The sequence below is a fragment of the Thunnus albacares genome, chromosome 14 (genome assembly GCF_914725855.1).
Source record: "Thunnus albacares chromosome 14, fThuAlb1.1, whole genome shotgun sequence".
Lineage (NCBI taxonomy): Eukaryota > Metazoa > Chordata > Actinopteri > Scombriformes > Scombridae > Thunnus > Thunnus albacares.
This window is the reverse complement of record NC_058119.1, coordinates 10389077-10414007: the sequence shown is the minus strand read 5'-3', so window position 1 is coordinate 10414007 and position 24931 is coordinate 10389077. Positions and strand designations below refer to the sequence as shown.

At 40.7% G+C, this 24931-nt stretch overlaps 1 protein-coding gene across 7 annotated transcripts in view; it reads right to left on the bottom strand.

Annotated features, from left to right (window-relative positions):
• Nucleotides 1–24931, bottom strand: part of macrod2 (mono-ADP ribosylhydrolase 2) — a 423023-nt gene that overhangs the window by 131777 nt on the left and 266315 nt on the right. For all 7 annotated transcript variants that reach the window (XM_044372372.1, XM_044372373.1, XM_044372374.1 and 4 more), the window contains exon 6: nt 4318–4439. In XM_044372372.1, coding sequence (XP_044228307.1) covers nt 4318–4439 — 122 coding nt within the window. The remainder of the gene's footprint in view (nt 1–4317; nt 4440–24931) is intronic.

Here is a 24931-nt window from a genome sequence, read left to right as displayed (position 1 = left end):
GAATGCTCCCTAAAGACTCAAGAGGAAGGCTAAATTAAATGAAACAATAATGATGTTTTGGGTAAACATGACTATTTTTTTATTCTAAAGGTCACAGTCTAAGGGGTGTTTAATGTGGTCTCTAAAATGAACCAGAGTCTAAGGCTGAATGGCTTCCAGATGGTGGCGTCCCCCTCCACACAGACTGTCTGTTCCTGCCTGACAGATGCTACGCTTGCTTCCAGGGAAGAATCTGAGCAGCCTTCCATGACTAACCAAGACAGGGGACCTGCATTAACCGTCTCCTCAGTCCCATGTACTGTATGACTTCCCAGCTCTTGGGAGAGGAGGTCCCCCGGGGTCTGACCGTACTCAGTTACAGTACACAGAGTACCCCAGAGTGCACTGTAATAATGCACATGCACACTGGTGAATTACTTGGGACTAAAAACCTAAACTTGGATGCAGGTTAAATTATTCTTTGAGTAGGAAGATAATGTGAATGGCAGGTCTCTGTCAGTGGTTCAAAATCTGCTTATCTTACCTACTGTATGGCACTTTAAGTCACACATCACAGAAAATCTTTTTTTATATCTGTTGTCCTCTGAATATTCTGTCAATTCAGTAGTGTGGTAATGCTGAGTAGTGAGTTTCCCCAACAATCTCATCTGTTTCCAAATAGACCATAATAACACGGCATGCTCAGTATACCAGAGCAACCATGATGATGCCTTGTTAATATGGTCTGGCTCAGGCAAATATTGATAGTCTGCTGGAGCTCTTCACTCCAATCGACCAGCGAGGCAGTGTTATTATCACAATTTATGTCTAGAATCAATCCACCAAAAATCCATATTTCTAGCTATATTTCCACTTTGGCTCCTCACCTGAGCCTCCTTTGGAAGCAAACAACATAGTGTAACAAGCACTGAGCAGAGGAGGGGGCTGTTTGACAACACGGAGCTCATCAGCCCTGAGCTGCAGCTCTACTCACAGCCTGCACAGCTCCCACGACTCCCCTGTGTGATGTTGCAGAGCCCAGCCGGCAACGCAGGCATCCTGGCTGTGGGCTGTGGTCAGTCAGAGCCCAGGGAGCTGTGACAGCCTGCTGCTTTTTCAGCCGCAGACAAAAATAAATAAATATATATATAAAAAAAAAAGCACTGAAGCATAAGAGTCCTCTAGGCAGGGAAGAAATTAACAAAGAACGTCACTAACAGACACATTCAAACGTGCCTCAGGAAAATGCATGTAAAAGACATAGTGTACATATGCACATGCACACAAATACACGCTATCACTTTCCAGCATGCACTGCAGCCAAATGATTTGGAAAACACTACTCAATAGGCCGTCCAGCCATCTGATATTTATCCAGAGACCGAGGCAGAGTGAAAGCCTGGACCGTTCCAGATAGCTTTCAACTTCAGTGTGGGGGTTAAACGGCAGGTTTCTTGGCTCAGGTTGATCGTCATTTTTCATCTGAAGGCCATCCCTCAGTAAGGCCTAGAATTGCATCCTACTATACACTTACAGTGTGCCCTATGGGCCAGGGGTAGTGCTATAAACAAAATGGGCACATCTGCCTTTACATTTCAGCCAGTATGGTGTTGGCAAAGTATCAAGTGTGAGTGAGAAGCCTTTAGAGAAAAAAATAAGCCACTGCAACTTTGTGTAGAGATTTTTTCTTATGCAGCACCTAATGGTTATTGCTTAACACCTGGAACATTTTCAAAAAGAAAAAGAAATCTATAAAAATGTACTTTTCTAACCTAGGACTGTTTACATAACATTGCAAATAAAGCCAATTATCTCTCAACACTAAAACAAAGAAGCAATAATCTAATTTTAATGCCATCATGATCCACTACGTGAGCTGCTCCACAAGTATAACTTTGAGACTTTATAGACTTAGGGATATATATTCAAGCTGTTTCTTCCAACTGAATTTTATTTTATAGTAATGGTAAGAATACAACCTAGAAACTGCATCCCTAAAGTCAGACCGGAATTGCCTTGGGTTGCCTAAAAGTCACATTTTCCATCTTCCCCAGTTCCTTCCCAGTAGAGCTGTAAATCAGTGCAAAATCACTTCAGGACAGGAAAACCCCTTCTATCTAATTTCTGACTTCTGGGGATACTAGTAAATGTTCAGTCGTACACACTGAGCTGCCCTACGGTAGAGGAAATGCATTTTCAGTTCTGAAATCCAGTGGTATTTCTCAACTCCCTGTCTTAACTTGCTACAGTCACGAGGAGATTTTGATGTGCAGATGATGACTGTGGTAGCTGTTCTGTTTCATAGCCTGAAGGGTGGCTTTGAGCTCTAAGAAAAAGGGATTAACTACCAAGCCCTGCTTCTTTTTAATTTTTCATGCTCAAGTTTATTTTGTATTAGGCTTTGTTTTGACTCCTATTCCTTTGTAATGCCCTGGAATCCCCATTAGGGAGCCAGTCGTCTAGGATTCCCAAAACCCCCCCTCTCTTTTACCCACTTTGTAGACCCATTTGGCGGGGTGCCCGTCTTCGGTGGGATCTCTTGTTTCTCTCACATTGCAAAGCTCATAGTGAGACCCTTTCAGATGACTCAAAATGAGCTTAGTGCTGATCGGCTAACCAAAAACTTGGACCTATTGTGCTCCGTACCAAGAGACTGGAAGACTGTTAACAAAGAATTAGGACTAGAAAACCCTTAGAGCTTCTCTTCAAGTACAGTAAGTCTTGCATATCAAGGCTCATTCTAGAGTAAAACTAAATCAAGGCCACATCCTTGCTTGAAGAAACAAACAGCCATTTCCATTTTGCTTTTGGTGAAAAAGGCTCTCTGGTGTCCTTGCAGCAAGGAGAGACAAAATGGACTGTGGCTAAAATAATGTAATGACTAGGCTCATCCTACAAGGCCAGTCAATCACAGAACACCACTGTTTTCACTGAAGGCATGCTCAACACAGAACAGCTGTATAAATACATTAGACAGAATCCAGACAGTTCCCAGTAAAAACAATAACTTTGTTTCTTATAGCTATATGGATTAGTAGATAAATAAATCAAGAGATAGGCCTAAAGTAAATAAATCTTTGGAATGTGCAGATGATTGGGATGTTTGTGGATGAAAGCAGGCAAGCTGGTGGTGTGTTCCTGCGATGAGGCCTGAGGGGCCCCGGAGCTGTAGAGTAGTCCTTCCCTGTGTCCATGAAGCCTAAAGTCCTTCAAAGTAAATTATTCTACAGTACAAATGACATTCTAATGAAATGTCATGCTGTTATTAGAGTTTAAAGATAAGCACGCATGCAGCTGATTTCAATATAACTTCAAAACACTTACCATAACTACTTCACTCATTTGGCTTCACAATCCATTTAATTACTACCTAGAGGTGTCTGTCGCACTAACAATAAGTCATCAACAGAGAAGGAATTTGCCACAATCATCTTTAATGAAACTGGCACTCATCTATGTCTCCTGTCTGTGTTGGTAAGTACTACCATTGATTGGCCACTGATGAGGCAGCAGGGCAGTGGGTTGGTGCCGAAAATGTGATTTGTGGCTATTTGGTGTGATACTGATTTGTTTATCCTCTGTGGGCAGGGCAAATCCATATATCATGCGGACCAGACTGAAACATACGGTGCAGAGCAAGCTAGAAAACTGGGATAGTGTGTGAATGATCAGCTGCTGCCAGCTGTGGATTGTGTGGGTATTGTCTCATCTAAAGCTCTTATGATTCAGCTCCACTCACTAAACCTTGGGCTTTTCTGGTGTTTTAAATGAGAGAGTGTTTCTTGAAGAGGTGGCACAGACATACGCAAGAATCAAGATGTCTGAAATGACTCGGAAACATAATGAATCACAAATAAATTACAAATCTATATCAAAGGCTTTGAAGAATTTGTGAAAGGTCATGGTTTTTAACCTAGAATTGGCTTACCAAACAATGACAAAGGAAAAACTGCATAGTTATACTGGTGACTTCAATATGGAGAGGTGGATACAAAGGCTTCCCTTTCATTTAATCACAAGCCAAAGTAGTCTACATGAAACGCCTTCATTTGACAAACATGAAACATTACCATTTTGTTGTGTTCTTTGTTGCTTTTGTTTAAATAAAGGAGGTTAAGGCTTTTCAGAACTGTATCGAAAATAAAAGATGCTAAATCCTTTTGTTCTTGTAGCTTTTCCAAATTTCCTAAAAAATTTCAAACACAGCCTTTCTCAATGAAGGCTTACTTACTGTCAAACAAAAACACAAAAGCATATAATTTATTTCTTTCAAGCCGCATATAACAGAGAGCCATTTCTCCTCAGATGAGTGTGAGAGTGGAGGCAGACTGTACTCACCACAGTGCTCAAGCCATGCTCCTTCATCAGCCTGAGGGAGTTCTGGTAGCAGGAGGTGAGGTCATTGGTCTCAGTTGGGCCCACATGACCTCTGGCCACTGGCCCCACGGTGTGGATCACATCTGTCGGGAAGGGACAACACACAAAGCTCATTTTAACACAACCTACTTCTAGCAAGGTTACGCGGCTGACAGTATTTCTGGTAGTACCATGTAGGGTGAGGATAAGTACAACACTGTAGAACCAGCTGACCGTACAGCTGAGCAGCCGAGCCGAAGTTTTTTAGAAAAACACAATAGAATAAAGTCTGTCTTCACAATGAGACAATGGGGACGGCATGGACATCCCACTGTCTGAAATGAATGCATTTATTCAGTAAATGAAATGGCAGCTTAGATAGAAAATCAATTACAAGATTCTTTTATGCTATCTGCTCAAATATTCATATCTCTCCCTGTACTCTCCTTCTCTTCGCATAGTAATGTCTTTACCTGTCAATCACTGGTTTCATGTCTGGCCTGGACTGAGGAATGCGGCTTCTTAATTGAATCATAGATGTGATGACAGGAAAATAAGACAATCTAAGCAGTGACTTAGCAGAAACTTAATGTTCCACATTCTGCCTGACTACCCTCAGCCTTCTCAATGTTGGACAGGATCAGGTCAACATCAGTATACAAAAAGTAACTCTGCATCACCCATTGACACAGACTAACAGCAAAGATTTCAGTGACACTGTAAAAAGAGATTTTACTGCACAAGACTTAACTGTGTATATAAAACATGATATATATACCTGATAATTCCTCAAAAAGGTCATTATGGTTTGTATGCAATATAATGTCATTGTAAATTATACTGTAATTTGTGAAACCATGATTGATGGAATATTTTTCTGTTCATTCAAAAGCAGGCTGTTTCAGAGAGCAAAATAACAGTCTTTTACTTCATTCAGCAGTATTGGGTGGTGAGTCTGAATTCATGGCCCATTAAATATAGATCAGCTACGACTCATACATTTGCAATTTAACGCATCAAGTCCCCATTTCTGTGCACTAAAATATTAAACCCTCTTGAAGTATGAATACTGAAAATTCAGACCTGGTTCAGGTGAGGGCATGCAGGGAAAACACAGCAGCCTGTGCTGTAAAATGCAGGCACCTCAAGTGTTTTCTTACACCTAATCTCACCATTTATTTATAATATAAAACACTTATCCTCACTTTCCCGCAGAATAAATGTAAGCCATATTACTGCTCTGCTTGACCATAAATCATTTATAGATTAAATTTAGTTCTCAGTTGTATGTTTGGTTGCTTAATAGGTCAGGGTGATAAAAAGCATGGGGAATAATCAAATGGGTCTCACTAGTGTTGCTTAAAGGATGAGATCTTGTGTTTGGAAGAGCTAAGAAACAAGGGTTTTGGGTGATCTTCAGCTAAGCTGAGGTTGGGCTGTAATGAGAACGGAGCTGTATGTAAGTATTGTCTTTTTCCAGAATAGCACCCTGAAAATTGCATAGCACAATGTGGTTATAATGGGACACGTGGTAAGTTGTTTTTTGTGCATAATTCATGAAGTTCCTCACTACAAGAACGGCAACATGCCAACTAGATTGTGGGCAAGCGCCAAAAACCAGACTGCTGGTGAATTCATGAAAATTTAAACAGTTCTTATCTCACCAGAACCGATGTCTCCGCTCGTATCGTCAACACTTCCACATCAAATAAATATTTATACAGCTGTGTTTCTGTAAGGTGAGAGACATATTTCACTTTGTAAATAAGGAGGGACATTACAGGAAGGACAGTGAGTTGTTGAAGAGCTCCAAAATGCTCTGGCAGCTGCTTTGGTATCTCTGAAAGACTAAACACAAATGACCTCTCTACCCTTGGTCTTGGAGAAGCTGTGGTCATTTATTTGGTTCAAAGGTACAGTTGTTCTCTAAATCTAACAAAATCCAATGATGATTTGACTGGGGTGTTACAGTCAATTAATTTATTGAATCTTAATTTTCTAAAGAATTGAAAAAAGTCCCGTCTTCTGCATGAACACTAAAATACAAATAATAATTAGTTCAGCGATTATAAGAATTATAGCCTTGTCAGTGTAGTACATTAGCTATGGGCAATTTAACCTTGAAGATACACTTGCCTAAAGGTTAGGGCTTACAAAAATACTTTTTTTCAATCTGTCTGAAGACTCAGGAAATAGTTATTTATGACTGCACTGTTTTTTTCATTACATACATTATACAAAGATGCTCTTCATAGTAAGAATTTGGAAAGCAGATTTAGATGGCAGATAATCCATCCAACATGGTTCTTTACCATCATTGTTCTGTGTCTCCTGGTAGAGCCCTCAGCTTTTATCATTATTTTCATCCATTAGCTGACAGACACATTTCAGTGTATCAGTGTTTCTTCGCTGGTGAGAAGCATATACCGACACATGCATACCATTACCGCTGTGCAACCAAGAGACACATAAATCCATCTTAGCAGGGTTGAAGAGATTACTAGCAGTGCTAATGCACTTTGGGGGTGGGGGTGGCTTGATTGCTGGGTTGATAACAAATGCAGGAAACATCAAGAGAAATGTCCGGATGAAATATATTAAAGGGAAGCTCTTGTTTAGTATGTTGAAAAGGAAATGAATCGGTCAATATCAGAAATTTCAAATCTTAACACCAAAAGTAATATTCTGTGGTCCTGAACTGTTATAAAACAGGAATCCACTTAAAAATATGCCAGTGACTGGGAAATAAAAGGCCAATCATTTCAAAATTAACCAGTGTAGAAACAGAGCAGGACTACCGTGTATTACTAGAAACAGGCGAGCATAGTTTGCTCTGAGCATACAGAATAAGTCATTAAGGAATTGAAAGAACTCTTCTTTATCACACATCCTACAAAATCCCCACTGCACACACCTCCTTCAAGACTCATGCCTTGCCAATTCCACCAGTAGTTAATTAGCTTCCATTTCCTGCAATGTTTTTTAGCATCCCCTCCCCCCCCCCCCCCCCCCCCCCCCGTGATATCTCCACTGGATTTGTTCATTGTGGTCTCTTGCTGCAGGCTACAAGGTCAGTAACACAACTGAACCAGCAAAGACTGATGATTGCCATTCAAACCACGCTTTCTTTCCCCCATGAGTCTATAGGCTCCATGAAGAAAATACAGCAAAACAAAACAAAAATAATCCCACAGGTTGACTCTTTTTATATGAGTCAAAGGATAATCACGTGTTGGTGTAAGGACTTCATTAAATACCATAAACAGACTGATACTGACTGATATTGTTATGCTGTGCTGCATCCTACAACTCGAAATACTGGGTGAAACATGAAAAATATATTTTCTTCATATTCCTGTCTGAATATTTATCCTCTCCCTAACTTCGATCTCTCAGCAATGTATAACATCGACCTTCCCAGGGACTGTAGATGGAAATTAGCCTTTTGGTTTAAATCAGACATCATATTGATTTTAATAAATGCGTGTTGTCTCTGATAAACAAATGAATAAAGTAAAGTAAAGTAAAGAACTGGCTATCTTTAAAACTTTTGACAATCTGGTCACTTGAAAATATTACATTAAAAACTGTTTTTTGGATACAATTATAAGGAAGAGAATACAGAACCACCTGAATGCACATAGTGTTTGTCTGAAAACCCTCAGCAGCAGAGTGTGTGAAATTTCTTTTTCTTTAGTTTGTTTGGGGGGATTTTCACAGCAAGGGACACTGGCAAATAACTGGGCCAGTATAAAGGCAAACATGCTCTTAAATGTTTACCCATCAAGTTAGGAGTACAATAATAAGAAAGGAAAGGCTACACATTCTCAGGTGCACTTTTCAAGTCAGACTGAAAATAATCCTCAAACAAGAAATAATTTGATTTGAAGGTGTGATCGTGTTGTTCTCCAAACCCTAATGCAGTAAACTACTGTATCACTATTCTAAGTTAGTAACTAGCACTCGTGGATGTCACAGATCTGCATTAATCAGTTGTATTGGGACTGAACAAGGCATATTTGAACAGTTTTTCATTGTGTAGTATAAAGCCTGTTCCATTTTGAATGAGCAGTCATCAGTTTAAGTTAAAGGACCAGTGTGTAGGATTTAATGGCATTTAGCAGTGAGGTTGCAGATTGCAACCAACTAAATACCCCTCCCCTCTCCCTGCCCTTCCAAGCATGTAGGAGAACCTATGGCGGTTGTGAAACTCACGAAAAATGTGAAAGGCCCTCTCTAGAGCCAGTGTTTGGTTTGTCCGTTCTGGGCTACTGTAGAAACATGGTGGTGCAACATGGTGGGTTCAATGGAAGAGGACCCGCTTTCTATGTAGATATAAATCAATCAATTTCTATTTATATAGGGCTCATTCTAAGGTAACAAAAACACAATTCTTATTTTCATGGGATTAGACACTGATTAAAACATACTTATGAATCTTATATTTCATTTTTGCCAAGTCTGTTCCACTAGATGGATTAAATTCTACACACTGGACTTTTGATATATTCAAATTATAATGCACCAACAAGTGAGGCAAGCAGATCTGTTTTGGTAGAGAAAAATGCTTGCACTGCCTCTGTTTCTGACAGTTTGCAGGTGTAACACACCTCTGAAGTGCTGCTGTTGGTTTACAACTGCACTTAAACCTAAGTATTCATTCTGTTCATGCTGGATATGAAGACAGGCTGTCCAAATCCTGTTCAAACCAGTTCCAGACTAACGCTCCTCTTTCAGATGGAAAACACTAAAGACACATGACAGTAAACAAACTGCTGCAGGAAACCATTAAAAATCAAAGTATAACGATGTCTATATTTTCTTAATGCAGATCTATTCAGCTGTCAAACATATCTCAACATATTCATCTCAATTGCATCGGCCTCAGTGTGAATCATACAGCTGTATTATGTAGGAAAACAGAAATATCAGATGGGGACATGATATCAGCACATTCCTGATAATAAGGCTAATATCATGGGGACAAAACAATCCTGATTGAGTCATGGCATCCCTATCCCATCCCTGGCACGTGATTTTTGGTAAGTGTGGACAGTTCAGGATGGACTGGACATGAATTGACCCCTTCAGGCACCAACTGTGGAGCATGTGTGTGAAATCTTAGACAAGCCTACTAAAATATTCCTTAGCTCGGGGAGAGCTGAGGAATAACTACCAAGGGGACATGCACACTTCAAAGATGCCACTTTCTTAGCAACTAAAAAATCTTTTGAAATATCTAGACTTCATTTAGAAGAGAAGTGCTTTTTCAGAGCGGGACCAGCACTTCGCAGCCTAATCAATCTTTCATTTTTACTCGCCTGTACTGACTTTGAGGCTGCTTTACCATTCCACATAATAACAATTTCACCAGGCAGAAATACTTGAACACGTCTACTGTAGTGTGGCTGCTCCTGAATGGTCCCATTCTTGCCAACAACCCCTAAACACTGTTAGTACCAACGAGATATGTGGATATGGGATCCTCATTTAGATCTATTATATTTCACATGAGCCAGCAGACAATAATCAAACCACTTTCGTGCTGCCCATGGCAATTATCCTCCACACTTAAGAATCAACAAAGCACATAATGACTTACAGTCCATTAAGAAATTCAGCCAAAATTGAATTTAAATGCAGTCATTATTTTTATTGATGAAGTCAGATTTTGCATGGAGAGTGGACTGTATTAGTTTGTGAGAGCCTTGCGAACAGAATTAAGCGTCTCTATAAATTTCCATGACGGATGCTGAAAATCATCAACTGCATTTTATTCACTGCACTTTTGATTTGACTGTGGTGGCTGAGCTCAGTTTTCAAATCATTTTTAATGTCAAGAGGTAGCTCAGTCACTACTAACTCTCTTTGTTGAAGGTGGATGAGCACGTTGAAAACACTATGGTAAGTTAGTTTTGTTGTTATATATAGTTTCCTAATTAAGAAAAGAAAAACCGAAAAGAATTCTATATGGGTCTATTCTGAAAGTTGTCCCAGAGGAACAGGAATGGCAGCTGGCTGTAGCGTGAACCCATGGGGTTTCTTAAAGCCAGCAGGAGATGCCTGGTGTTGTGCAACAACTGCCTGTCTTTTTTTTATAAGACTTGATTTAGAAAGACTTTACAGTGTAATGCATCAGAGCAAATTGAAGAAAGAAGATCAATAAAGTAACACAGCACTCCCAGAAATCTCTCATCTCTGTGCCATTAATATTGAATTTTTTTGTTGTTTTTTTTCTCGAAAACATAAACAAAACAAAAGGGAAAACGAAACACAGGAGCAGAAGAAGGATTATCATTTAAAGGGTAATTCAACACTGAAGCACAGGGAACAAATCTATTACTATACAGCTCTCTGTTGGTTGAAACTTTCAACCACATCCTAATCAGTAATGTTGAAGAAAGTATTTTGCCTTTAAAAAGAGTTTTCTGTCCCGTTTAAATAAAAAAAAAGCATAAATTAGTAATAAATTAATATTTTATGTACTACTGTAAATGTATGACTGTAGTAGTGATAGTAGTAGCAAACTTTCATTATTGACATGTACTAAACTCAGTGCTCCATAATTTCATATTCTTTAGAATTGCCAAGCAGTCAAAAATAAAATATCCATTCTCTTACTTGGACATGCTCATGTTTTAATTAATGGCTGCTTCCATACATCCTAACATGACAGCAAATAAGTGCCAGTCATTGTGAATTGAGAGGAAACTTTTGTCAGTCATGAAGCTGTCTCTTCAAAGTGTTCAATGGCCCATGATAAAAAAAAAAAAAAGAAAAAGAAGAATCTGAGAGATGGCATCTTGCTTCAAAGGCCTCTCTATCGTTTCCCATTCCTTCATCTCTATATGTAACTCACTGTCAGTATGTCAGAGCATCACACGGCATGTTACCTTGTTTGGCAGGTGAGCCTCCACCATAAACACAGGGGCTACAACCGTGATGTAAATATGCAAAGAAATTCTGCACCCAGTTTACCCTGCAACTTAAAAATGCAAGACAATGAGTGTGGGTAGTCAGAGAGAGAATGAAGGTACAGGGTTGGGCTGGGTAAAATGAGAGGTAACAGGTTGTTTATAGTGTTTAACCACTGGAGGGAGTGAGTCAAGTTCAAGAAGACGAATACACCAGTGGCAAACTTGATCTTAAATGTTGACAAAAAGATCAGGATTGTGTGAATTTCATAACTTCACAGTAAAACATATCTGTTTACAACTCAAACAAGTGCACGGAGGGAAGGTACACTTCACAATCAAACTGTAAGACTGGGGGGTGGCTGGGTCTTCGGGGAAATAGTGTGTGTCGTGTGAGTTACAGAGATAGAGTCAGGGCACTTAAGGCAGGTCAATGCCCCTCCCTGATGGTTCCTTGATGGCTCAGTTGTAATAGAATTCAACATTAATGAGGTGAATGTATTTGTATTTCTCATCTACTATGTACGTACAGTGAACATACTGTTCCCACAAAGTGTACAGAGCAACAAGAAGAAAAACACAACCCGCACTACTGTACCAATTCAGATAAAGGTGAAAACCATTAGAATAGCATGTACTGTATACAGTAGATGCCAGCCACCGCCACTCGAATTCTAATTCCATAATACCCACAAGAGGACCACATTTCCAGTAATTAAGTGTATTTTGGCGTGATTGCTGGCCTGGACCCTCTCAGCATGCACACAGCTGTTCCCATGTTGGTCGATGAGGATTACTAAATGAAGTGTGTACACCCACTCGGACATGGAACTGGTGTTGTCATGGTGACAGAGAGTGCAGAGTGATCCCCTAACGCTCGCTGAGGCTCCATTCTGAAAGAGGGGCTTTTTGCAGACCTGGAATCATCTGCCGCATGCCGAGCAGATACAGTTGTTAGTGCATTAATATTCCCTTCTTTAAAAATGGATTAGGGGTGTCTTAGTGATTATTCATACACTTGCGCTTTCAAAGAGCTTTTCCATTGTGAGTGTCATTGAGATTCTGTCACACTTAAACAGGCTAAGGGGTAAAGAGTAAGAGAGGAAGGGTTACAAAGGATGATGACAGAGCATCACGCATGCATGCAATATCACAAGCATGTTTTTGCTGATTGAGACCAATAATTATTTAATACAGGGAATCACACAGACCGTAAATAGCCCAAATGTCACTTACATTATCACATTTATTTACAGCTGGTGGTAAACCTCTTTCTAATGACTTATGGCAAAATAAAAATATTGCTGAGCTGCGTCAGTTACTGAAGGATGGAGATATAATAAATTTTAATGAACTAGAGATAAATTTTGGTTTAAATAATTCAAACTTCTTCCAATATTTGCAGCTGAAATCTATTCTGCCCAATTACACCCTTAAAAACATTACTCTTGGTAATAGTAAAACTATTGATATTCACTTAAGAGATGCAGCCACTGGCAGAGGAACTGTCTCCAAACTGTATAAATTGTTATGTCTACCTTTTTTGACACTATACCATAAAAAGCATAATGGGAGAAAGATCTGAGTGTATACTGAGCCATTCAAACTACTGTGTCTTTGGAACTGTGTGAGGTATAAAGTTAGTCAAATGAAGATTTAGTTCAGGTCATATATCACCCCACACAAACTGAAGAAAATGAGCTGTAATATTTCAGATAAATGCTGGCATGGCTGTGGGATGACTGGCACTTTTATGCATCAACTGTGGCACTGCCCAGAGGTAAGAAGATTTTTGGTAAATGTGAAAGATTTTTTTGTACAAAACCTTGGATATAAATTTCCTATTATGTCCAACAGTGGGTCTACTGGGAAGTAAGATAGATGGAGTAACCTCAAAAGAATAAGAACACTTGATTGGATTCTCAGTGAAACGGACAATATTTAATAATTGGAAGGCGAGGAAACTGAATTGTTTCAATATAGGCAGCTGACTTACAGATGATTTGAATTTGGTATCTATGGAACAAGCAGCATTGGTTCTTCAACATCTGGGCAGAGGCCACACAGGCTCTTCATGTCAGTGTTGAACAAAAATGAAGTAAATTAGGATGCAAATTCATGAGACTAGGAGTCTCTCTTTTGTTATCATCTCTTATTTTTATACATTTATTACATTACATTATTATTTTTTTGTTTTTACTTTTATTTACGTACACATGTATGTGGTACAAACATACATGATGCAGGTTGCTGGTCCATGAGGCCTTGATGGCAATTATGTAGGCCTATGTTGGTGTATAGCACCCTGAATAGATTTGTGTTTACATAGAGTTTTTTGATATCCCTATTCTGAACCCAGGTGGTGAGAGGTAATCATCAAGACACAAGGGGCTTGATGGTTTCCTTCTCACCCGCCAAGATATGAAAATGTTTTTGTTTTATTGTAAACATGCTTTCAAATAGCTGTAAGATAGGTATTCTGCACTCTCCGCAGGTCTGAGCCTGGCCCTGATGGAGGGAAGCTGGGCACCTGACCTGTTGTAGTATAAATGTGGAAAATGAAAAGTCTATCTAGACAAAAAAAATCACTTACATGTTCTATGCATAGATTATACATTACATAAAATAACAAGTTTTGACAGTGGCTCCTTAAGTACCATATTTCCACTGTGTGAGTAGGTGACCCTTTGAGTGACTCATGAAGCATGACATTTTCATGAAGCACAGATCGGCACTTCTCCATACTGTCAATCATTGCACCTACCGGCAACTTACAATGAGATGTTTCAATCTTCCAGAGTCACAAATGCAACACACACACACACACACACACACACACACACACACACACACACACAAGCATAAAGTACAGTACAATACAGTCCACGCCGCATTCAAATGTCAAGAAAGTCTTCGAGTGAAAGAAAAGACCACTTAATTGGAGAGCCATCTCTCAGCCTGCTGGCACACATTCTTTTACTGTTTTACTGTACCACAAAAGAAAGGTGAGGTGAATATGTGTGTGTGTGTGTGTGTGTGTGTGTGTGTGTGTGACTGAGTATCCATTGGCCCTATACTGAAGGACAAGAACATTGCGGGTTAGATGATTGTTTTGCTGTACACACGCTGTAAGAATGGCCCTGGCATAGTCTACAGGGACGACGGCCCCAAGTGAAGACAGAGGGAGAAAGTCACTGAGCAGCACCGCCAGCTGTTTCCACTGCTCTGGGCTTTCTATAACATCCCTCTAAGCTTGAATGAGCTGCCAGGTGACACTGCTGTCAACAGCCCTTGCTAGTTTTTGGCGGCTTGCTCTTTTCCCAGTTTAACCAGCGTTTTTTGAACATTTTGAAGAAAAACACGGATATGAGAAGCAGTTTTTGCCATGCGTGAGACGAGACAAGGGGAGTTACAAATCAATTCATACTGTACACACACACAGTTTGTCAACTTAAAGGCTGAGCCAAGACCATGCAACATGTAGCAATGTATACATGTATTAAGTGAATATATTCAGTTTGCATGTGTAGATACGGTCTAAATTATGAATGTGAATGAAATTTGTAAAAATACATTCTGTGTTTTAAAGGAAAAACACACACACAGCATGCAATCTACATATGTAACATTACAGGAGAATGGACGGATATTTTACCAACCAACATGTAATCATAGGCCACTTAAGCTATGCAGTCACATCAAATAACCACAGCATCTCGCTTACTCCGCATCTGCAGGTCTCAGTTTGTTTGAAGTGTTTTTGCAGGCGTGACATGGCTATGTTGGGATGTAGTCACAACCAGCGTGCAATGACACTATTGCGTGTAAAAGGAAAGCAGCCTGCTGGGTAACATCACATTCATGTTGTGAGGAAAATACAATTTTGATTTTCCCTGTACAACATGGATCCCCTTTGAGACATGCTGTTGATGAACCTGACGGGGCTGACAAACTACAGGCTGGTTGACTACATTTGAATTCAACAGGCAGATGTGATCTGCACAATCACATACAGTTGGGATCTACAATATCTATTTACCGGCTCCCCTGCAGCAAGGTGCCCTGTTACGGCAGAGCTCTAAAAGCACCCTGCTTTTAAAGCCCGGTTTGTTTTGTATTATACGTACACAACAAACCACGTACAGTTTCAATATAGCCTTTCATCTGTACCACTGAGCATTAGGCTGTGATGTTGTTGCCTGACTTCAACTGCATCATTTCCCTGATTAGGGCACCAAACAGCCGGGGCACTACATCATAATTCTACAGGGGTCTGTGCATGCAGGTCCTTGAGCTGGTGAGTTGAGCTTCATGAATCTTTCAAATTTCAGTAAGGTTTACACACAGACACACACACAGACACACACACACACACACACACACACACACACACACACACACACACACACACACGCACAAACATACACACAATTGTGGAGGCACAGCTGCGGGGAGACCGAAAGTGATGTGGCCTTCACAGATGCTATTATCCGTCATTTCAATTAAGACATATGCGTCCGATGTGGATTTGATGGAGAAAGACACTGCGGGTGGAGAGATTAAGCACGCTCTCATTCCAGCACCATGTGCCATGTGCTCCCCGAATTATCCTAATGACAGTAATTACGAAGGCACATTCAAGTCTGTGTTTGGGTAAGTAAGGGTTAGGAAATGGGAATAAATGGTATTGTGTGATTCTACTGTATTTCACTGTCATTGATAGACCTGGAGCCAGTTCAACAATCAAGCTGAGAGTTTTGTAAATTCATAAAGGAGTTTGGCTCTAAACTTGAATCCTCCACTGGATTTGCAAAAAGCCATAAAGTCATAATTAGCCTCCCTGTGAATCGATGGGCAGTGCTATGTATAATTCATTTCAGTCATCAGTGATCCATATAAACTTACATTGACCTTGTGTTTTATTTGATACGACATTATTGTGTTTGTTCATGTTTTCTTCTTGTTGATGAAAAGTAAAATGATGTATCATTGCAAGTGTCTTAACTTAGATTAAATGTTAACCTGACTGTTAAAATGATCAAATGATAACAATAACAGTTTGTAGTTGAGCAGTAGTGGCAAGAAAATGTAAAATTCCTTAATGAATGCTCAAATTGTGCATTCTGAATTGCAGGGAAATAAAATCCTCTCTTTTCTGTCAATCTTCATCAAATGTATACATCATGCTGTTCATCAACAAAGAAAACATCTGCAGGACATGGTGAAAACACAAGTAAGTTTTTATATAACTCAGTTTAATATATTGCGTCATAACAACAATGTCATGTTTTCTAGCATTAACAATGAAAGGCTAAAGCAAACTTATGGATGTTATTGAGTGTCAGCAATGAAAAATTAAGTAAAAATACAATCTAGACTAGAATGTGTATCCACACGGTTTAATCACATCTTCAAAATGTGCCAGTGTCTTTGTCTAATGACAAGTTTGTCTGTTTATACATGAAGAGTCAAGCTGAAGAATTATCAAAATGATCCACTGGCTTTTGCTGTCTATTATTGTGCTTTCAACTTTTTCAACTTTTGGCTTCTGTGCTCCTATTTTCTCTTGAAACACTTGAAAAGTGGGTTGCTTTATGTTATAGCCCGGAGCAAATAAATATTTTTGTTAATCAGATAATAACTTTTGACCTTCTGCTCTTTCAAATGAATGATGAACTCTACAGTGTTGGGAAGTGCAGACCTAAGTGTGGCCCCGAAGCACTGAAAGGAAGGACTTTTTTTTTTTTTGGTCTTGTTTTTGGAGTTCAAAGCAATATGATAATGCCACAAGGCCTTTGAAAATCTTGTTACTACATATCAAAAAAATTGTCAGACAGTTGCTAACATGCTGACATTCAAGGCTGCAATAAGAAAAAACTGCAGGGGGCATCATCTCATGCTGAAAGAGCTGCTCTCTCCCTCGGGCTGGACTGAAGCCTGTCCTCATGTGAATGTGAAATGGTTATTTAATCTGGCCAAGTTCTGGAAAGCACTTGTGCATCTTCTCTGTACAAATAACAATGCTTTTTATACATTAGTTTGGTAAGAATCACAAAGAAAAGGGCACATTACAAATATGGGCGCACTCTTTTAGAAGATGCTTTATTTACTTATTAATAGATGAATTTATGTTTAGATTTATAAATCCATCTATTAATTAGAGTTGTTCTCTGTCCCTTGTGCTGTGGACTAACTTACAAGGCTCTCTGCGTTTTTTGAAACATGTCCTTTCCAGGATAAAAAAAAAACACACACACACACACACACAAACACAAACACAAACACACACAAGCAGTGTGGATAAAATGGAAGTTTTGGGCAGTGACCTTAGGAAGCAACTTTTGAGGCAAAACAACACAGGTCAGCCCATTTCCTATTTCCTGCACTCTTTCTGGCGGTGACGGTTGACACATTAGGTTCCTCTCAGCCCAAAGCGCCACCAAATAGACAGCCCACTTATCAACTCCTTTCACATCCAGGGTGCCACTCATTACTCATGTATTCATAGCCTCTGCAGTTTAATTACAAGACTAATCACAACAAACTATCTCCTTCTATACTGAACCAGTTGCCCGGGTAATGTGGGCCTGAGGGATTCAATGTAGCTAATCAGTTTAATGTTTGCCGTTTTCTCCAAGATTACCACTGCAGCTACTGATTCTACACATTGTCTAATTTTGACCAAAACACATTATGAGAGGCAGTACAGTTCATGCATCTTCATCTCTGTGTATTAGGCAGACAAAATAATCTGAGCATGTTGTAATCCTGTACCTCCCTTTCACTGCATTGTTTAATTTACCTGGAAACAGCAAAAGCCAGAAGAATGCAAAGCAAACACAGACAACACTGTAAACTCCATACTGATAGGATTGGTAATCAAACTTGGGTTCATTTTGCGGTAAGGTGACAAACCACCAAGCCAGTATGCCAGCCCATAACAATAGCATTCAGAAAAAATCTTTTTCTGCATCACCTGTGGGCACTTTGCTAGCTCAGAGTATGACCTCTTTGAAATGATAGAAGAATGACTATTTTTCCCAGAGACTTTAGTCAGTGGAACTGGGGTATGGCCCCATTACTGTTCCATCTGTGAGGCTCACCAGAGCAGCCTCTTATCTGTGCCTGTTTCAGGTCCCTTCACCGAAGAAGCTGTAACAAGGACCCATCCAACCAGCGCGGTCTCACAGGACCTTGGTCTCATAAGGTGCACTCACAGACAAACAAGGACGGATTATCTACAGCAGTGTCAAAACTCGCCCATCAGTGTGAGGCAGTGCTGACAACATCTGTGAGAGAGCCCTATTGAAATAAATAGAGGTCATTCTCACTCTCCTCTTTTCTCTCAACCCTCCTCACCCCTGCCTCCAAACACCCACAGAGACAGTTTCAGGGCCCCGTGTGAGTGAAGAAGAACTGTAACCAAACTCCTCCAGGGAGACTCGACAAAAAGAATACACCTACCTAGCAGTGGTACACCTGCCACATAGTACTTCAAAGGACAGAGAACACACATACACGGTGTGCTGAATGCCTGCTCGAGCAATGCCGCCAGACGCTATGAGAAACATGCTCTTATGGGAATACACTACTCACAGTATAAGGCATGGCCACATGGCGCAGTGCAGATCAAACATCTTAGAACCACAGTTGAAGTTACCACACGGTGAGTACATGTGCACTGGGTGCTGATGCCTTGAATGTATGGTACAGTAAAAAGGTGCTGGGTTGATGTTGTTGGAATCTGGCCCAGTGCTGTCTCTTATCCAATTCTCCGTCCTTTTAGTCTTTTTTTGTTTGCCTCTGCCAATCTCTATTTTCCTTCAATTCTTCCTGTATCTCCCTCTCTCTCAGCAGTATTGTAAATTAAATTTGTTGAACTACTGAATTTAGCAAAGGTTTTTCTTGCCTAGAAAACACAAGGTCATGCGTAGCATCAGTCAGCTTGCCACCTGCTTTACTGCAATTCGTTTGCCGGGTGTATTTATCACAGGTGCAGCCATTTTTGCACTGAGGGCTATGCCACGCCGTGCATAAGCTCACTTTGTTACCCCCGACAGAAATGCCTCACCAGGGAGAAGCCTTTAGTAGAGCACATATAAACTCTTGCCTTTTAGTGGCATGGGAAATGCTGAAATACATACATTTATGGGGTCTGTTTCTGAGCGCTATACTAAACTCAAGAGTTTGACCTTGCCACTGCTTTGCACAGGCTTTTCAAAAGTGCTGAAGTGACTGTTTTAAACAATGGATAATTAATGTTCTTCTCCCCAACCGTAGGAGTGGTTTAGATATCTGGTCATGTCATCAGACAGGGTACATTAACAAAGGGAAAAAAATAAACTTTTACATAACATAAAAAAGGGGGTTATGGTGGGAAATTTAAATGTTTAAGTGAAACATTTGCTGGAGTGGTCTTATCTTTAGTTGAGAGAAGCGGAGCAGCAACTTGTTGGCCTTCCAGCTGCACCGGTCACAGCCATCAGATAAGGAAAGCAAACAGGAGATAACAGAGTGCCGCTGGATCTCTCAGCAGGCCTGCATTAATGCTACTAATGGCACAGTGCACTTTAGGGTGAGCTTTTGATGACACAGGCAGCCAGGTGATGTTTCCATATGTTCAACAAAAACACGGGTGGCCCCCCGTATAGCTGGGTCACACACAAGTACTTTGAGCAGCGTTGGCCCGAGTGTAGCAACAGCATGATGGACGGGAGTCTATCCTTGCTCCTTCCCCCAGCCCCCATAATTCATAGCAGTTGAGTCTTTTGCACAACAGTCTCTTGTTCTTGAAAGTATTTTGGCAATCAGAGCCACATGCTGCACGAACATTTATCTTACTTTCGCAAAAATGTGGACTTAATGAGATAATTTGGGGTACTATGCTAGATTGACATGGCAGAAGAGCTTCAATGTGTGGTCTCTATACAAGCAGAGTCCAGGTCAGGGGTATGAGAACTGGCTAGGTGGATGCAGTAAATGGCAATGGCTGGCTATTTTAGCTGACTTTCACACTGGAGAGCAAAAGAAATTACCACGGGACCTCAGTGCTGGATGGAAGACACAGTAGGACTAACAGGAAATGTTTTTTACCTCTAAGTTGCACAAGGTGAACTGAGCAATCAGCCATCAGTTTCACCCCAGCTGAGAGAAATCATTTAGCCCGGAGCCTGGAAGCGCACAAGCAGGTCTCCATTCCTGCCAGATCCAGCAGATGCCTACTACTACCATAGTGACCTTTAAAATATGCCTCGCCATCTGATTTCAGTTTTAAGCACAACATAAGGAGCCACCAACAGAGAAAAGTAGAGCGAAATGAAAAGTAGAGAGAATATACAAAGAAGAGAGTGAGAGAAATGCTTCAAATGTACAAAAATAATCCAGTTATACAGTTATACATAGTAGTCACTGCTTTTCTTATACAGTGAGAATCAATTGAGATACATGTCATCAAAAACTTTTCCTTACGCACAGTACAATAGCAGTTTATAAAAATCATTATATTTTAGGTATCAGAGCACAGACACACAAACGCTGTTCTCCATTCATGTACGCCTGGGCAGTCTGGCCCAGTGTGAAACAGAAGCCTTGTAAAAGCCGAGAGGATTCTCTTTTAGCAGAGAGGCAAAAAGTAAAAACAACCTCTTAAATCCACCCTAAAGCAGCCAAAAAAACACACAGACACATCAGCCAGATAGCACTTCTTCAAAGTAAAACTGCTCAGGATATGAAATGAAATGATGAAGAGCAGGTGAAAAACATTGCACACATCAGTGATGCCGCTCAGACAGAGCTGAAAATAGTTCTCCACACCTGAGTGGAGAGACAGAGAGAATCTAAAGGATGGACAGCAATTCGAGGCTGCTGTCGGCCTGCCTGTACACTTCAGGATAAATGATAGAAGCAGATGAGTTTTACACTCCAAAGCCCCACAGCTGACAATTACATAACTCGGTAAGGTGAGGCAAAGATGATGCAAGTAGTAAGATATAGATACATTTGTAACTTCATTAAACTCTAAGAGTTACTGACAGTGTAAATTGTCTGTGGGATATCTGAAGCATACCTCAAAGCTCAGTCTGTCGAAGCATCTGTCTACCTATGAGGCATGTTATGGGCTTCCAGGGGTTTTTACTATCTTTGCTTTACCATGTTTCACTGCTCTGTGTATGGAACGCACAAATTCTTTTTGCCATGCATGATGACCCACTGTTACTAGCTTGAAGGGGTAGCTCAATGTTTGCTTTTATACAGCAGACCTCCAAAGACACATGTAGATGCTTTTGAAAAGATCCTATACCATATGCTTCACTTAGAATACTGTGGAAGTTGGCCTAAGGCACTTTAATAGTAATGCGGAATATGTTTGACACAGTATAGCCTTAAAAATATAAACATAACAATGAAGATAAATCTGCAAGCTCGAGGCAGCGCCCCATTGTTCGTTACAGCAGCAGCCGCAGAGGCAGGAGCTGTTTCCTGTTTTACTTTGCTGCCATTACTTATTTCAACCAAGGAAAGTTATTATTGTGGATCTGTAAATCAAGAAAAATATTATATGTCAGTGTATACCTGCTTAGAATTAAATTGCATGATCTATCCCGCACTGATTACCATGTTGTCATAGAAACAGTGGCTACAGAAATCACAGTCTGCAAACATACAGCAAAGAATGAGATTCATCCCTCATGTGGGTTGCTGCACAATACAGTGTCATAATTAATTTAGAGCTGTACGCAGATGCAAAGATGCAACTGTTATCATGTGTACTGTACATTATTATGAATTGTGCTGTATGTTCAGTGCTTACAGGTTGCACAAGTATAAACATAATTTCTATTATTATGCAGCAGCTGATAGAGTATACAATAACAAATGAGGAATTACGACCCTATGAGGATTTAATCTTATTGGTTGTGTACAAAGTGCTGTTCCTCCGAGACACTTGATCAAAGACTACCTCCTCTGCACTGGCACTGACATCATGTGTAAACAGTGAGTGCTGCAGCGTGTGTGTGTGTGTGGGTGTTTGTGTATGTGAGTCTCTGGAAAAGAAAAGACTGGAGGCAGGGGCCTTCTCCCATGTTGAGACTTGGATGAAAATTTTGTGCGAATACAGCAAAAAGCCCTTGACAGCGTGCTTAATTATTTTTGGCTGTAGCAGGCCTTGCCACTGCCTGGTGGTGCCCAGCGGTGCCTGCCTCTCAGGGGGGCAGAGACATTCCGCCATCTGGGGGTGTGTCTACCCCGGCCTTGTTAGCATAAACCTAACTACAGATTCATGAAATTACCTCTGAGACGTCTTGAAAACACACAGAGATCTGTGAATATGGTAAATACATTGCCCTTACTGCGGTTCTCATAAATAAACAGATAACATACCATTTTCACCTTGCAGTATCTGCAGTGGAGAAGAAAATGGAAAGGTAACCTCAGTGGACGTGAAAATGAAATATGAGAGTGTGAAATGGGGGTAAATGCAGTTGCTGGTGTTTTCTTTAAGCATCTGCTAAGGTGGGGTGTGACATTGCTGAGGTAGGCTACTGGAAGGGCACAATGTCTCCCAGATGACTGAAGGAGGAAGTTTCTCTCACTTGCACATTGCTCTCCACACACCAGGAAAAGAGCAGTGGGAAATATTACACTTCCTAGAACTTTCAACACCTCTCAAGATGTATCTCAAGACAACGATTGTTTGTTTTCCTAAGTTAGTCCTCACTGGAAATCGCAGCCCCAAATTAGAAAATGGGAAAACAAAGGTTATTACTTCAGGTTTTCTTGCCATACAGTAAGTACCCCCCCTTCCTTCCACCCCTCCTCTGCTGATCTCCCTCTGTGCCAAGCGAAAAAGCAGGTTGCCTGATGATGGCAGGAGCCCACCACTGACCTGGGAAATAAAACCTATTACAGGTGGCCGGCATAGAGGGGAAGGGCTAAATCAGCAGCACACCTTCCTGCTGCCGGCAAGGCTGGCTGTTTTATGTGCCTTAATTACACAGTCCTCCAAAACCTTCACCCCCATCCTCTCTTCCCCTGCACCCACTGCCCTTCATTCACCCTCTGACTCCAAGGAGCAACCCGCCAACACACATACACAAATGCAATCAAGCGCATGCTACCTTTCCACCGTCTGTATAATCATTTCAATTCAAATGTCAGGTGTTGGGTTGGCACACTGTAACATGAAGATGTGAGAGAGTTGGTAGCATATCTAAAGAGAATATCAAACATGATGTCTGAAATATCCGCACTGACATTTCAGAGACAGCCAGAGAATGGTGTGTTGTGACATCTATTCCAGTGCGCTTCTATTCATTGATCCAGTTTCTGAATGATACCACCGGTTTTTGGCCGTTGACTCCATGGGGAGATCAGCCATGTGTAGTTTTGTCAGTCTCTGTAGCTAAGCAACTGAGCATTACAGTGAAAGAGACCAGCGCTTGCGGCGGTTGCTAGGGAACTGCTGGAGAGTGTTACCACTTGTGAACGGCGCTTCGATAGATCAGCCTCTAATGGTTCAGGTCTGATGGAGCTTCGCCTAGAAGGAGATGAGGGATCGCCAAGCAGGCAGCGTGCTCCATCTCACCAGCTATACCATATGTCATAGCCGACAAGTCCCTGGAGTCCCACGCATCAGCACACATAACAACCAGATGAAAATGATGGCAGGTTTTTCCTCAATAGGAAACCATTTGCATAGAAGTGGTGACTGAATAATTGAGAGGTGTGGGAGAGAGCAGGGTGGCTGAATTGGGATGAAGGGATGTATGCCTGCCAGCCAAATCCATTAGCCAGGCCTTGCTTGGCTGAGGCAGGCAGCTGATGGGAAGGCTCTGTTATCGGACACTAAAGGACACTAGGGCCGGCCATCACCACGCCTGCCCTCTCTACTCTTTGCCGCAGGGGTAGAGAGAGAGTGAGAGAGAGACAGAGCCGGAAAGGAAAGGAGGCAAAATGACAGAGACAAAAAGAGAAACTGAGGGAGAGACCAAAGAGGTTCAATAACAGAAAGACTGAGGAGGTGTTGCCCTGTTACAGCTTTATAATTGGCCTGCAAGGGCGGTCAAATGAGAGGCTACTAATCGCACATTGCAGTTCCACAAGAATTCTTGTCCAGCTCTATAGCTCATGGAGCCCATTTAAAAGAGCATTAGGACAAATGAAGCATTGAAAAAGAGGACACCATCTCCCTATTTAAGCTAGGATAAAAAAAAAAAAAGTGTTAGACAATTGTATCCCATGCAAAAAAAGTAGCTCTGTTGAGTTCTGTTGGGAGCACAATTGCCCAGAAGAATATCTTTAGTGGACAAGCCCAGAGTAGCCATCACAGAGGACAAAATGTGCTATAGCGACTATAGCTCACATAATCGAGGGTCTAAAGATAGAATGTCAAACATAGTACAGATTGTAAAGCCTTTGAGAGTGCTATACAAGTCAGGCAGACTTAACTTTTGTCTGATGCAGTGTAGATCAATGAAGTGCAAAATAATTGCTATAATAAGTAATAATATAATAATAATAAATAAATGACATATTACCTAAACATTTCAATTTCTGTGGGGTGAATGAAAGGTTCAGAATGAAGGACAGAATGAATGAGTCAGAGATATTTGTATGGCTGATACTAAAATAAAGATTTTAATATCTAAATAAATCTCCATTATGTGTTATTTGAGATTTTA